The 14,149-nt window shown below is 39.1% G+C and overlaps 1 protein-coding gene across 5 annotated transcripts in view; it reads right to left on the reverse strand.

Moving 5' to 3' along the window:
* Positions 1 to 14,149, reverse strand: part of RUNX1T1 (RUNX1 partner transcriptional co-repressor 1) — a 115,962-nt gene that overhangs the window by 70,640 nt on the left and 31,173 nt on the right. Inside the window, exon 1 of one of the 5 annotated variants that reach the window (XM_030266406.4) lies at positions 10,004 to 10,227. The exons of the other annotated variants lie outside the window; for them this stretch is intronic. Coding sequence (XP_030122266.1) covers positions 10,004 to 10,010 — 7 coding nt within the window. The 5' untranslated portion in view covers positions 10,011 to 10,227. Of the gene's footprint in view, positions 1 to 10,003; positions 10,228 to 14,149 lie in introns of those variants that run through there. 5 annotated transcript variants of the gene reach the window in all.

The following is a 14,149-nucleotide window of genomic DNA, read 5'->3' on the forward strand; positions in this document are numbered from 1 at the left end:
TCATCATAGTATTTTGTGTCGAAAAGCCTTCCAAAAGCTAACAATTGCATGCAACAATGTGCACATACCCACACCTGTAAGCAGACACATTTAAAACCCAGCAGCTTTACTGTAATGACTAAAGGAGACCAAACAAACAAACAAAAAGAAAACACAACCAAAAAAAAAAAAACCCAACCAAAACAAAACAAACAATCCCCCACACCAAAAAAGCCCAAACAAAAACCCACAAAACAAATTTTAAAAAACACAAAGAAACTCTTTTGATTCTGATTCAGTAAGCATCAATTTCTGCACCAGAATCCCCATTGGGTAATTCATCAAGGCATCTATTCTGTATCTAGTGTGGCAAGACAGCGAAAACACTTACAGCCTCCAAAAAGAAAAACACTTGTGACAAAGCCATTAAGCATTGCTGGTGATTAAGCAGTGGACACTCATTATTTCAAGACTGTCTTGAACCAATGCCCCAGTCAGGATGAAATCAAGGCATGATGGTTTTCTGTATTCCTTTACAAAAATGCAAGTTACTCAGCAGCATCCACAAAGCTCTTCCTGAGAGAATATAGAAGTTAACTAAGGAAAGAGTATATAATTTCTCTTGTGGCTCTACAGAGAGATGCAGGTCGATACCTTAAATTTAGGTAGTATTTTTACCTTTGGAGCTTTTACAGACTCAAAAGCAGTTTGAAGCAAAACCTTTAAGGCAGCATAAATGAAAGGATTCTGTTTCTGCTGGTGTCTGAAGATTAAATACCATTACTTGCCTTGCTCAAAATGAAAGGAATTGGAAATTACTACTCTACCGATTGACATGTCACAGGAAGAAAACTAGCTGCTGAGCTGGCAAGCAACCACACAAATCAAACCCAAAATATGGTTCTGTCTATGTAGAGGAGTCTGAAGAGGACAAAGAAAGGCTGTAACACTGGCTTTCCAGCCAGAAACCTTGCTATACATGCTCTGTAGACTCTGCTTTCATACCAATCTCTCAATCAATGCTTCATGCAGATTCATCTCTTGTGCAGCAGATTCACTTAATAGATGTAGAAAACCCAAATTCATGTTTGCTTTTACAACCAGAGAATAATGTAAAGAGAGATGCAAGTAAATTAACAAAACAAGATAAGCATTCTTCAAAATGCTTGAAAAAATTCAACATGAGAAACATATACAGTATTTTCAAAGAAGCCACTATCTCACTTCTCCATTTTCAAGGGGATAATGGAGTGTTCACATTGGCAAATAGGAATTCAGAAAAGAAAGATATACACTCCTTACTGCACAAATCTCCTATAAAAATTGCAAAGGACTTTGCTTTTATTTCTGAAGATACAATGCAGTCAAATACTGAGCTCAGTGTAAAAAATCAAATATTGATTTTAATGAAGTAATTTACATTACTTCTAAGATCGAATATGGATGAGATTGACAGAAGCTCTTTCTCTATTAGGACCCTAAAGTTAGGAGTTCCTACAGTGCCATGGGAGGATGGACCCAACCAATGTGGACCCCTTGAATTTCAGAAACTTAGTTGTCTTCCTTCTGTCAGTGGAAAAATGAAAACTAAAAACACCAGTCCCAGGAGGCAGTAAACTCTGTTGCAAACCAGTTTCCAAGAAGAAAACTGATGACATCTGAAGCTATTAAATGACAGTGCCATCTGACCTTGATGGATATCTAATTACACCCATTCTTTTACAAACTTAACCACAATTGCTTTAATGAGCATCTTTCCACTTTCTTTACTGTGTTACAAGGTCCCTGTGTTTCACTCAGGATTTCCCTTCCAAAACTGACAGATATCCCAATACTTTCTAAAACAGAATGAGATTGTTGCATATCCCTGTTTCTAAAAGACCATTTTTGTACACTGAAGTGTTTATAGTCTAAAATGTCCAAAAGAGTGTCTCTAGCATGTTTCCAGGCAAAAAAAAAGTACTAACAGTAACACTGTCACAGAAAATGACCTCTTCCAAATTCCAGTGAGACAAACTTTCTCCTAAAGAGAATATAAATAAGTGTGTGCAAATCTAGCAGATATAATTACACAATCAACAATTATGTGGTGAAATGGACTGGAAAAATAAAATTAAAACAATAAATGCTAATTTGTATTTGCTAACCATAGAAGATGTGGCTGGTGTTCTGCAAGGCGCAAAATTTCTTAAAAAAAAAGAAGCTCTTAAAAATTCAAGGAATGGTATGAGGAAGTTGCATATAGGAAAGTCTATCTAGATGGCATTCATTTGGATTATAAAACAGCTACAATGAAAATTCAAGGCTGTGTACACATGCTTATTGCTCTGGCTTAAAAGGGCCACCAGAATATATTTGGAATGCACAGTTTGGAAGCAAGAATCAATTTATGGCTGCATTTTCCTATGATGCGAGTGCACACATTTTCCAAACTGCAATCTTGTGGCAGGAAGAGTATTTGAGTCATGTGTGCTTGCATGACTCACAAAATACATATTAAGGAGAGATCTGAAAGAAGGAAGGGGAAAGGCCCTGTATCCCTAACTGGGAGATTACTGCTTTAGCAGGATGTGGTTTCAAACAGGAGGACAGTAAGACATTGAACCTAGCATCGCTAGAAGAAACAGAAGGGGGAACTACAAGAATCTGCACTGGACATATACAGGAAAGCTCCCAAGGCTTGGAGAAGAGGATTATAAGCATAAAAAGAAAATTCCAGTAATGCATTAGAACTGACACAGTACCAAGTAAAATTTTAGATATGCTTTACAAATGACTTATTTAATACAGAATAGTGCCTTGAACCCCAGAAAATATGTATTGATAAGCTAGAAAGGGCAATGGACTTTGAAAGGTAAAACATGTTCCTGCTTCTTGTATCATTTCAAACTTCATTGTAGTTAATTAAGCATATGCGAATGCCACTTACTCAAATCTCAGTTCAATATAGCAACCCCCATTTTTAAAAAAAGAATGGATATCAGCCTTCCCCCTACAGCAGATCTGCCCAAATTTGCAGGACGCTTGAAGGGTTACCAAAACACATTTTTCTTCCTTAATCCTCAGCTTCTCCTCCAGGAGGTGATCAATACCAATCCCTTTCACTCTTCTATTTCCACATTTCTTTTGGTCTTTGTCAGCTCAGTATTGTCAACACGCAAAAATTACAGCAGAACTTGTTACACTCTGCTTCTAAAGGGATGTCCATAAGGAATGAGAACCATATGAGCACTAATCTTAATAACTGTGTCCTCTGCTGAAGTCCTTTTGAACTTCAGAAAGATTTCCTGTCACCTTTGACTTACACTCTGTGCCTGTTTAAAAGTACAGTTGTGTTGCAGGCATAGCTCCAGAGTATTTATCCACACCAATACCTAAATATCTGGCTGGAAAATTTTAATAAATTCAGATGCAGGGGTCCTGCCAGGTAATTTTTCCTCATGAAAATTTCACAAGATTACCAAATCCCAAGAGCAAGAAGAAGCAGAAATAAATCTACAAGCACTACACAACATCATGAAAAAGCTCAAGTAAGGCTCTAGCTTCATGCCATAAGAATTTGAGAAGGAGACTTTTAGAATTTGGATGTTTTCAGTGTCTCTTCTTTAAACCAGCTGCAGGAACATTACTAACAGGTGGTGTGCTGCAGCACAGAGACAAAACTAGGAGGTCTGTGAACCTTCAGTTGAAGTGTCTCCTCTCAAATCCCAAGCTCTCCAGCAACTTGTTGTCTCAAGCTGTTCTGCAGTTAAAGCTCACAATGAGGCTCTTTCTCCACCCTCTGCCTACAACTTGCAGTAAAGAAGAAATCAAAACTAGTAGTGAAGAAATAAAAATAAAACAATTTAAAAACTAGCTCAGACAAATAAATTCAACTCTGGTATATGGAAGCACAGGTCCATGAGCTGCCAGAGGAAGGAGGTGCAGCCCTTTCAACCAGCATTGAGCCTGACAATTCTGCTCTTCTACTAGCACACAAAGTCCATTCACAAAGCTACGGATCAAACGATAGTTTCAGAGCAGATTCAATGAATCCCTTTAGGTGTTTGAAGCCCAACACTGCTAAAATTCCCCCTGAAACACAACACACAAGCCAGTACCAGGGGGTGCTCTGCTCTCCTCTACAGAGCACGTGTCTGAAGCACCTCGGACTGGGTGTCCAGAACAGTTAACAGATCCAGCAGAACAAAGTATCATTATGCAAGCTGAAGTGACCTTAGGAGATTGAGACAGTGTATGCCCTTTTGTCTTAAAGCATGTGAAATTTAGATAAAGTTGCCATGGGTTTGTCCAATACAGAATCTTCAATAAGGAAAATATCACTACCTCTCTGAAAAAACAGTTTTAATGTCTGACCATCATTACGGTGAAGAATTTTTTTCCTGGTATTTACTTGGGTTTTATCACAGTCTATTACTTGTGCCTTTTACCTCTAATCTTTACTATGCACCTTGAGAAAACTTTGGCTTCATCCATCTTCTCTACACCCTCCCATTAGGCAGCTGTAGGCTCAGGACAAAAAGATTATATAAATTTAATTATATTTAACTAGCAACTGCCTACAGCTCACAAACAGGAAAAGTCCTGCCTTTCAAGGGCCTCGATAACTTGGAGACATGGAATCCACAGCATTACTCTCTCCTCCAGAAAAGCTGTCCATATCCTCATCTTCAGAAGATTGGCAAGTAGAAATGGTTTGTATAAGATATTGCTAAGCAAGATAGAAGAGTGAGGTTTGAAATTTTTTTGCAAGATTTTAGAGTGGAAGTCTCACTCTGGAAGCGAAACACGCAAGTTCAAATCCTCCTTCTGCTTGCTCGCGCTCAGGTCTGGAACATATTCCTTTAGCAGTGGGGAAAGCTACTGCCCATTAGCAGTTTATGGGACTAATCTCCAACACTCTTGTCCTACCCAAGAATAAGAAACATATTAAGAGGGAACATGGCTCAAGATCAACAGCAGCAAGGGGAAAACGGCTCCTGCACTGGTCCTGCTCGTCATCTGGCGACTCTCATGTACATGAGGCAGAAAGAACAAATGTACATCACAAAAATGCAACTCGGTGCAGAGATGGCTGAGCTGCTGGAGAGCTGAGCCAGTGAATATAGACAGAATGGTACAATGTGGCAAGGACTTCACCAGCTTCACAGAGGAACTGCGTGAACATGGAGTTAGCATAGCAGGATATTGAAAGAAATAAGCCTTGCCAAGTGGGCCAATATGGCTAGACTGTGTCTGTGTGTAAGTGAAAATCCAAGCACTGCTGTGCCCTGTGTTTTTTCCCAATTTAATCTCTCCTTGCCTTAGCATTGCTGGCTCTATGCTCCATTTTACACCACACACATTTCTGGGAACAAAAAGTAAGCCTACACTTGTGAAGAGACCAACATTTCTAAATATGCACTGGGCTTCCTTTGAGATTACCTACCAGATCCAACTGTGTGAACAATTCAAGACACAGAAATGCTTCAACTCCAAAAAGATATTGGTGTGATCTCAGCATTGAGCTGCTTAACCCTATCAATACTGAAGGAGACCTTGCCATGCACAGATGCAGCTTGACATGATCAGGAAACTTGAAAGCTGTGACAGTCATGCACCCAGGGATGAGGCGAGCTAGAGGCACAGAACTTTGGATTTGGAAGGCAGCTACTCTTTCAAGTGCACAAGTTGTTTTGTGACCTGGAAGCAAAATACCAGGCTTCAGCTGATTTTTTGTAGTGTTACCCTTGATGTACACACTTGAAAGAAACATGGATGAAGCAAACAAACCAGAAAACTGGTAGAGGTATGTGTATGTCCTGAAAAGGACTAGGTATCATGTCCTCTACTCTTAAATTTATCAATTTTTCTATACAGACTTTAAACTCGTGTATCACATATTTTCATTTTATGCAAAATTCAAGTTGTCTTTTCAAATCATATATACACAGATCACATTGATTTGCTATCTATGATGTTCATGACTTATATATGTGAGTGTTGAGTCCAAAATCTTCAAATCAAGATGTGATTGGTGCTAAACACCAAGGAAGTGCCTGTCCTGACAAACTAATTTAGCTGTTCTTCTCTAGCTTCTTCTCTAGCTAAGGGCCTGAGCTAGAAAGCTTTCAATCTTCTCAGGAAAAGAGTGTTTGGGACCCTGATGAAACATATATATATATGTGTGTGTGTACATTCATATTCATTCCTGCAGCATGATCTGCATTCCATGATGTGTTAGTTACTTTCCATGCATGTGTAGCATGAGGCAGTTCACAGCCCCATAGGTTGAAAATAAGAGCAATAATGTTATGCAGACTTTGGAATTTATTACTACCATAAAAGACGAAGAAACTTTAATACTGTGAAAAGCAAGTCATCACATGTCACCTCCCAACCCTACCATACATATCTGAAGAACCCAGTGACCCACGGCCCTCTTAGGGAAAGAGCTTTTCACTCGTAGCTGAATCCTGAAGATTCAAATCATTATGTAGGATGATTGGAATATTGATGCAAAGTCAGACTTAAGTATTTCCAGACACATTTTCCCTATTTGGCAGGAAATTTGTTTTGTAATACACAGAGTCCTCCTAATACAACAGCATAGCAACTGCAACTTAGAACAGAACAAGTCGGTTAATGGACTGTTAGGCCACTTTTGCTGTGTAACACCATTAAGAGCATCTATTTAAAAAACAGGTGGATAATCCAAATGTTCAGTTACTAGGACACTAACCGTTATGTCCATGGCAATTTTGTTTCTGTTCTTTAAACAAATCATCACTTGCAAGCACTAATGTTAAAACCAGAAAGCCACTCTAGTACACAGTGGCTATAAATGCCAAATCAATTTTCAGCAGATAATAAAGTCCATGTTTTACAATCAGCAATACACTGTTTTACTACCCAAAATGTAAGCTAATAATATATAGCTCTACTAAATGGAAAATGCAGATATGCTGTTAAGAAATGGGCTGGCTGTGAGATGATGGATCATTTCTGCCGGGACCTTCTTAAAGCTATGTGCAAATGTTTTGAAAATATCACATGATGTGGCCATGTGTTAAAAATTACAGCCAGTTAAGTTCTCTGCTAAGAAAAATATGTGGGCAATTTATGAAATGCACTCCAGGATGGAGATATCTTAAGTAAAACCAGATTTTGAAAACAAACCCATTTTTTTTTTGAAACATGAACTTTAAAAAAAATTAGTTGCAGCCACATCTGGAGAGCAGAAGTAAAGAAAGGGTGGTCTGACCTAATACCAGGCCATCTTCTGAAAGAGCAGCATTATTTCTGGGCTACAATGACTGTGATCACTGATTGTCCTTTTAAGGAAACCATGCTGAATACTGCCATGGGCAATAATAAAGCATTTTGTAGGCCAACATCTGTTCTTTGAAAGTACTATAAAATGACTGATAGATTTGTAATGTTTCATAAATAAAGTCCGGAATAAACAATACAAAAAAAAAAGGAAAAAAAAAAAGAAAAAAGAAACCAACCACCACATTCACAGTAATCAGAGAAACTGGTGTACGGTATTAGATTTGAACACTGTTCCCCCAGGAACAATTACTTAGAGATAAACGCTTCCTAGAGTTTGCTACACAGAATGACAAAATGGTTAACTTGGTTACGGCAAGCTGCATGTTAACGGGATTATCTTTCTAGAGACTTTTCTCAGAGTTGCAGCAGTGCCTTCACAGAAGTCTGAATGGCTTTTACAGCGCTTCACGAGGCAGCCCCACTGCTGTTGCTTGCCCCAACAGGAGAGTGAGGAGGTGAGCGCCCAGTCACAATTATAACAGTACGAGCAATTTGTCTTTGAAGGGCAAATTTAGTTTGTGTAATTGTTATCGCCACACATAAACCAGAACCCGTCTTTATTACTTCCTGTTCTTTCCCCAAAAGAAGGACTTCAGATGTCAGAATCTCTAAAGGGATGGTTCTGAAATCAAGACTTCACACATACACAAAAGGCACTGACATAATATCAGATTACATAAAAATACACATCCTTTTAATCTCCTGTACATAATGTGCTTACTTTTAAAATACAAAATCTGCCCCAGATGGCTAATAATGCCCATTTGAAAAAACACAACACCACAATATTAAAGGGCTAAAATATGCTGTGAACAGATTGAGAGGCAGTTCATCCTAGAGGAGAGTAAAAAAGTGCAGATGGGTGTCAAAAATAGCCAAGTGTCAGATCTGTTCAAGTATCTCCATTCTGGCACATGCTCCCAGTCACAGCTGTCAGTGTATTCTCTGTATCCAAGTGCAAGGTTTTCTAACACTCAGAGCTGACATTAAAACATGCTTCTTGCTTGCTACTGCTTTAAGAGAATGCCGCAAATAAAAGATTTATTTAATGGTAAAGCTTAACGAGTATTGATAAGGGTATACATACTTGAGTGTGGCACATGCCATTTTGATTAAAGATGCATGAAATTTTAACCAGCAGGTAGATTAAGTCATTTAAATGCCAAAGGCTTAATACGTTTTCAAAAATGTCCACTCTAGGCATTCCAACAGTTTGCCAATAGCACCGAATAATGCACACAAGGATCAAAACTGGTAAGATTGCGTCATTTTAGTACACCTAGTACACCATAATACCTTGATAAAACACAGAAAAAGTAAACCACAGGAGAAGATGAGTTTCATACAAACATAAGGGAAATATCAGTGGATAAAAATTAGGCACAATGCACAGTTTTCCTAATTAATGGATTACCAGAGTATTTCTAATGAAGACCACATTCCCAGGAATGCAATGCATGCAAATCAAATTTGACGTATAAAGGGTTAAATTGACCTTTCATAGTCCTCAGTTGTTATCTATGCAAATTAATTTGCCCATATTTCAACCATATAAATCCTCTTAACCTTGTGCTTTGTGCAAACAGAGCCCACTTTCTCGTTACAATCACAGGATCAGCAAACATAACAGCAGTAGAGTATGACCGTATACAAAAATCCTAAAAGGAAAACATTCTTCCAACAACTGGCAATACCTACATGCAACTGTGGCTGCAGTAAACTGGCAGATACTGTTTCAAAACACCATCTGCGAGGTGTACAGACACTCTGTGATCAAGCATAGCCTCTTCTGCCTGTCCTACCCAAATAATCCACAAGAACCAGCCAGCTGTAGGATCTCTAGCCCCGTCTTTTTTTTATCCAGAACACAAGCTGTTATAATCAGGCACATGGCTTTCTCCAGACCTTACCAAAGGGGGGAAAAAACAGACAAAAAAACACACCAAATTAAATCTACTCAGACATGGTCAAGCATCTTATAAAATCCCTCAGACAAATCACCCTGCAGAGAAGCATTTTTATTGGCAATATCACTTATCAATAGACAAGTGATCGTAAGATCCAAGGGTAATATTTTCCTGAGGAAACCGACCTATTATAACTCCCAGCTCCACAGCAATTCCTCTAATTCAGCAGATTTTTTTTTATTGTTTTATTTTGAATCAACATATTTTAGTGATTTGCCTGGTGACAGTGAAGGACTACGATTTAGGACAAGGCTGGAATAATCTGTTTTATAAATCTCCCTCACTTCTCCAACATAAACAGCTTTTCACAGAGATAATTTCAGCTGATTGGTAAACGCTGTGAATGATCTCCTACGATCAAATGTTTGCAGATTCAAGGTACAGCTGACAGTCATGAAAGCCAGCCTGAAGCTGTATTTCTCTTTGCTAAAAATGATCCCCCGTGCAGAGAGACCTGTACCCACAAAGCTGGTGACTTTCTGCTATTTCTATCCCTTTTCATTGAAACATCCAGTCCTGCTGTAAGTATCATCTCTAGCAGTTCACTTGCACAAATTCCCCTCCCCCAAACACATACACAACAGAATTAGCATCCGCGATCGCTCCGTACCCCGTATCAGCTTGCAAATCACCCTCTATATTAAAAGAGAAAAGAAAAAAAGAGAGAGGGAAAATATACTATCAAAAAAACGATTAGCGTTTCCTCATTTAGAACCGAAAGAGCTGCAATAATTTTGACTCACCAGGCATCCTTGGATAAAATATACCACACTGTAAATGGCTCTCTCCTAAAAGCAAGCTTATTTAGGGCTCAGTGCCTCCTGTTCTGGAATGAACAGAGAGAAGCGAGGAGGGCCATCAGAACTGGCTGTGGCAGCGTAGCTGGAGGCAGGATGCTGGGCGCGTGCGTTTGCCAGGCAAAGACAGATGGAGAGCTGACACTCTGTATTGCACTTGGAGCAGAAATGTGAATGATGACAGGAGCACATGTGGCCTTGAACCCAGCCCTGTCTCTTCAGGCAGAACAATGACAGGGATGTGTGTGCAAATTATCACAACCCCGGCTCCCCTCAGCTGACTCCTTTTACTCTACCTTTCACACCAAGTTCCAGATGACCAAAGAATAGGAACTAAAATACAGAGTGATAAGCCAAACACTGAATTATTCATTTTTTCCTTAAAAGTTAACCCTTTCCTCTGCTGACAACAATTAAAGAAAAAGCATCACTTTGAATCAGCTCTCCTCCGAATGTGGAAAAAACATCATTCTTCATTTTAACAGCCATAATTTTGCACTTTGTAAGACTGCGTCTGTTTATTTAGCTGGAAATTCAAAATGTGCACAAGAATATACAAGAGAATTTCTCTCCCCCCCTCCCCCCCGCCCTTTCCCACACTTTTGCCATTATTATTCTCCTTTACTATAGCGGACGGAGTATCAAAATCACTCCCTCTCTCAGATCCACAGTAGTATGTGTAAAATAGACCACACTTAGAAAGCAGACCACTTACATTTTACTATGGTGCTTTTAACCCCCTGGGATTCTTCCATTGATATGTTCCAAACATTTGCAGCTTACTCTCCTTTACCTTGCATAGTGATCCATGGGGGATGAAAACAAAATCTTCCCTGTAAAGCTTTTTCAAAAGCTAAACAATCATGTCCTCCCAATTTCTGATTTTGTGAACCCCTTAAATGTTTATCCTTCACATGAATAAGGTATGCCTGGCTAGGTTCAATTCACTCTTCCCTATTAAGCTTTAATGGACACCATGATACATAAAACTACAAGTCTTTGTTATAGTGCTTTATCTAAAGCTGGCTATTTTCTTCTCAGCAGTCCCTCTTTAGTCCTTTGTAAAACATCTTTGCCTCTCAGAAGAAGCATACGCTTGACTCGCATACCTTCTGTAGCACACAGCTTTGCACAAAATTCTAGGCACAAGAAAAAATACTGTCCTTTTTAAAACTCTCCTCCCATTCAGCACTTGCAAAGTGCTTTAGTAACAAGCCATTTCTCCAGCAACTAGCATGTAGGTCCTGGTTGTGACTTTGCCTTTGCATTGTACATTCAAACCTTTATGGTAGGCAACAATTCTCAGTCAGATCTTCTCGGTGTAAGGTCTGTCCTTGTCTACTTATTTATGCACCCCACCCCCCCACCCCCCCCCGAATGTGCGTTACGCCATCTTCTGCCTCTATTAAGAAGAAACAACTCTGCTTTTAGGCCTTCCTCTTCCTTCCTCTAGCTACCATGGAGCCTGATAAAGATCTGTTTAGGAAAAGGACACACATGCAAAATTAAGCAGAAAATAATAGTCCCTCCTAATATCCAGACTGAACTCATTAATATTTCTCAATTAAAGAAAATGAAACATTTAATTGACTGATATCTCTATAATATCTTTTTAACGTAATCTAAGTGGCACCCTTAGGTTTCATTTATATAGGAGAGAAATTCCAAACACAGAACTGGCAAATCCAAGACTATCAAGAAGAAAAGGAGCAGCTCCCCTGCCCCAATAAACAGCCCAGCACTAACAACCTCATGTGTCTAGTACTTGAGGCAGGTCTTTTCTTCATCTTCATCAGACATCTATTGTATTGATAGATGGATAATAATATGAATGAATAATGGATTTTTAAGTGTCAGAGAGCCCAAGAGAAACATGAAAAACAAAACATGAAAACATTTTGCTGATCACTTTCATGAAAGGGGGAAAAGCAGAGGGGCAAAGGAAGAGAAGCAAGGGAAATGGAGACAAGTAAAGTCTGTGCCAACAAGGCCTTTAAAGACTTTACTGTCCTTTTCATTTTATTATTTGATGCACTCTTTAAAACCAGTCAGTTAGTATTGTATTTGCTACATTGTTTTTCTTTTGTAATGCTGTACTCTACATGAAAGGAAAAACATTTTCACAGTTGGAAATACAACCTTTCATCAACATAGATGCAGCCTGAATCAGCTTCAGAAGTAGAAAGTAACGTGTCAACACTATGACGCATTTTAATAAAACTGAACGATATTCACTCTTTAAAAGAAGGTCTTAATATCAGTACATTGTAAATCCACAGACCATGGCTCACGAAATTGAACTTCCATATGCTGCGCGATTATGCATCTTTTTTCTGTGTGTAAAAAGCCTTTTTAAGCTGTTATCTGACTACAGTAATTGCCACTTAAATTGATCCACGTCAACAAAACCTGGATCCCTGGAGATTCTCACCTAGAAGTCTGCTCGTAGAAGGGACTAACAGAATGCCTGTGCATCTGAGACTACTTCAGCATTTTCTCAAGCAACCAGCTGCATGAATAGTTTTCCTCTCTCATTATTTAATACACTGAGGCAGGCTGCAACCCATTTGGCAGTCCTCCCTGAAGAAGTATCTGTGGAAATTTATGTGCTTTCCCCACCCCCATTTCTAATGCAGTCACCTAAAGCTTGCCCTAGAAGTTTTTGCACCACGTCTAAAATTTTAGCAGGCCAAGCAAAACTGGACAGTCAATTCTGTAAAATGATTTTATTCTACACCAAGAAAGGAAAGACAGTGGTTTTAACACAGAACAGTTCTGCTCTATCACAAAAGTCAGAGTACTGTCAAAATGAAAGTGATGCAAAGAGAATGAAAAATCCACAGGACAATCTAGGGCCAGTTACTTTATGGTGCACATTACGTTACACCATCCTGGGCGGCCACCAGCTCTTTCTTTGACCATCACTTAAAATGCTTTACAAAATAATTTTAAAATCTTCCTCTAGGAGTCCTTAGTTTGAAAATGGGTAGAGGAGGCAAAACAGTCTCCATAATCTTGTATCTGATGGGGAAGTAAAAAGATTTTTATGCAGAGGATGATATAAGGTAGACATGAATCTGATGGAAAAGGGAAATTCGTAATGACCATCATGTGAAAGTACAGAGATTGCCTTTTGTGCAAACCCAGCTTAATAACAGGGACTGGAAGTCCACTGAAACACATCTGTAGTTAATGAAAGCTCTCTATTAACAGTGAAGGAAGAATTTAACTCAAAGCTTTTCTGTAGGACTTCTCAACTTCCCGCTCTACTTATAGCAGACTGTTGTGATACATTGTGACTTCACACAGTGGGTATTAAGTGAGTTAATTCAAAGGAGCTGAAACCTCATTGATCCTAATTGAAAGCAATACACCCAACCAAATAGTTTTCTACCCCATCTGCTCTGGCCTGCCACCAGCTATTCAATACAAGAGAATTAATAGTTTCAGATATTCTAACAGACCAAATAAAAGCACTCATTTAAGCAGGACTGCATTAACAAAGTGAAAAACCAAGGGCAAAATAGGTTCAAATGGAGCATTTTACTCCTAGTTGGCTTTAACAAAGCTGAATAATGCTTATTCTGACTTTTTATGTGCAAGACTTGATAAACTGAATGAGAAGGCACTCAATGATCAGTCAAGGAGCATTGATGAATGGTCATTAGGACCCCCCCAATCTCAGGGAAGGCCATTCCACAAAGTGGCACACCAGCTTGAAAGGGCGGACTCACTAATGTCCAGATTTCCCTGCTTGCTTGTTCCACTTTCACTTTCAGACCACTGGCCACCAAATGAGGCTGACATATTGGAAAATAATCTTTTATGGGCGAGTGGTAAATAAAAATGGAGGCATTAGCTGGGCTTTCAAATTCAAATCTACTAGTTTTGTCAGCCCCAAAACGTTTTGATTTTCCACCCAGCTGGAAGCTATTAGTGTTTTCTTAAGGCATCCCACTGACAGGGCAAACCCACCTAATGTGTGAGCCGTGGAGCTGATGCGGGGGACAGAGGACAACCACTTCTGGATGCTTTCTTAACTTTGTTCAGTTGACTGTCCAACCACAGTACAGTAAAGGCAACACCTTCAGG

This window comes from Taeniopygia guttata, chromosome 2 (genome assembly GCF_048771995.1).
Source record: "Taeniopygia guttata chromosome 2, bTaeGut7.mat, whole genome shotgun sequence".
Classification (NCBI taxonomy): Eukaryota; Metazoa; Chordata; class Aves; order Passeriformes; family Estrildidae; genus Taeniopygia; species Taeniopygia guttata.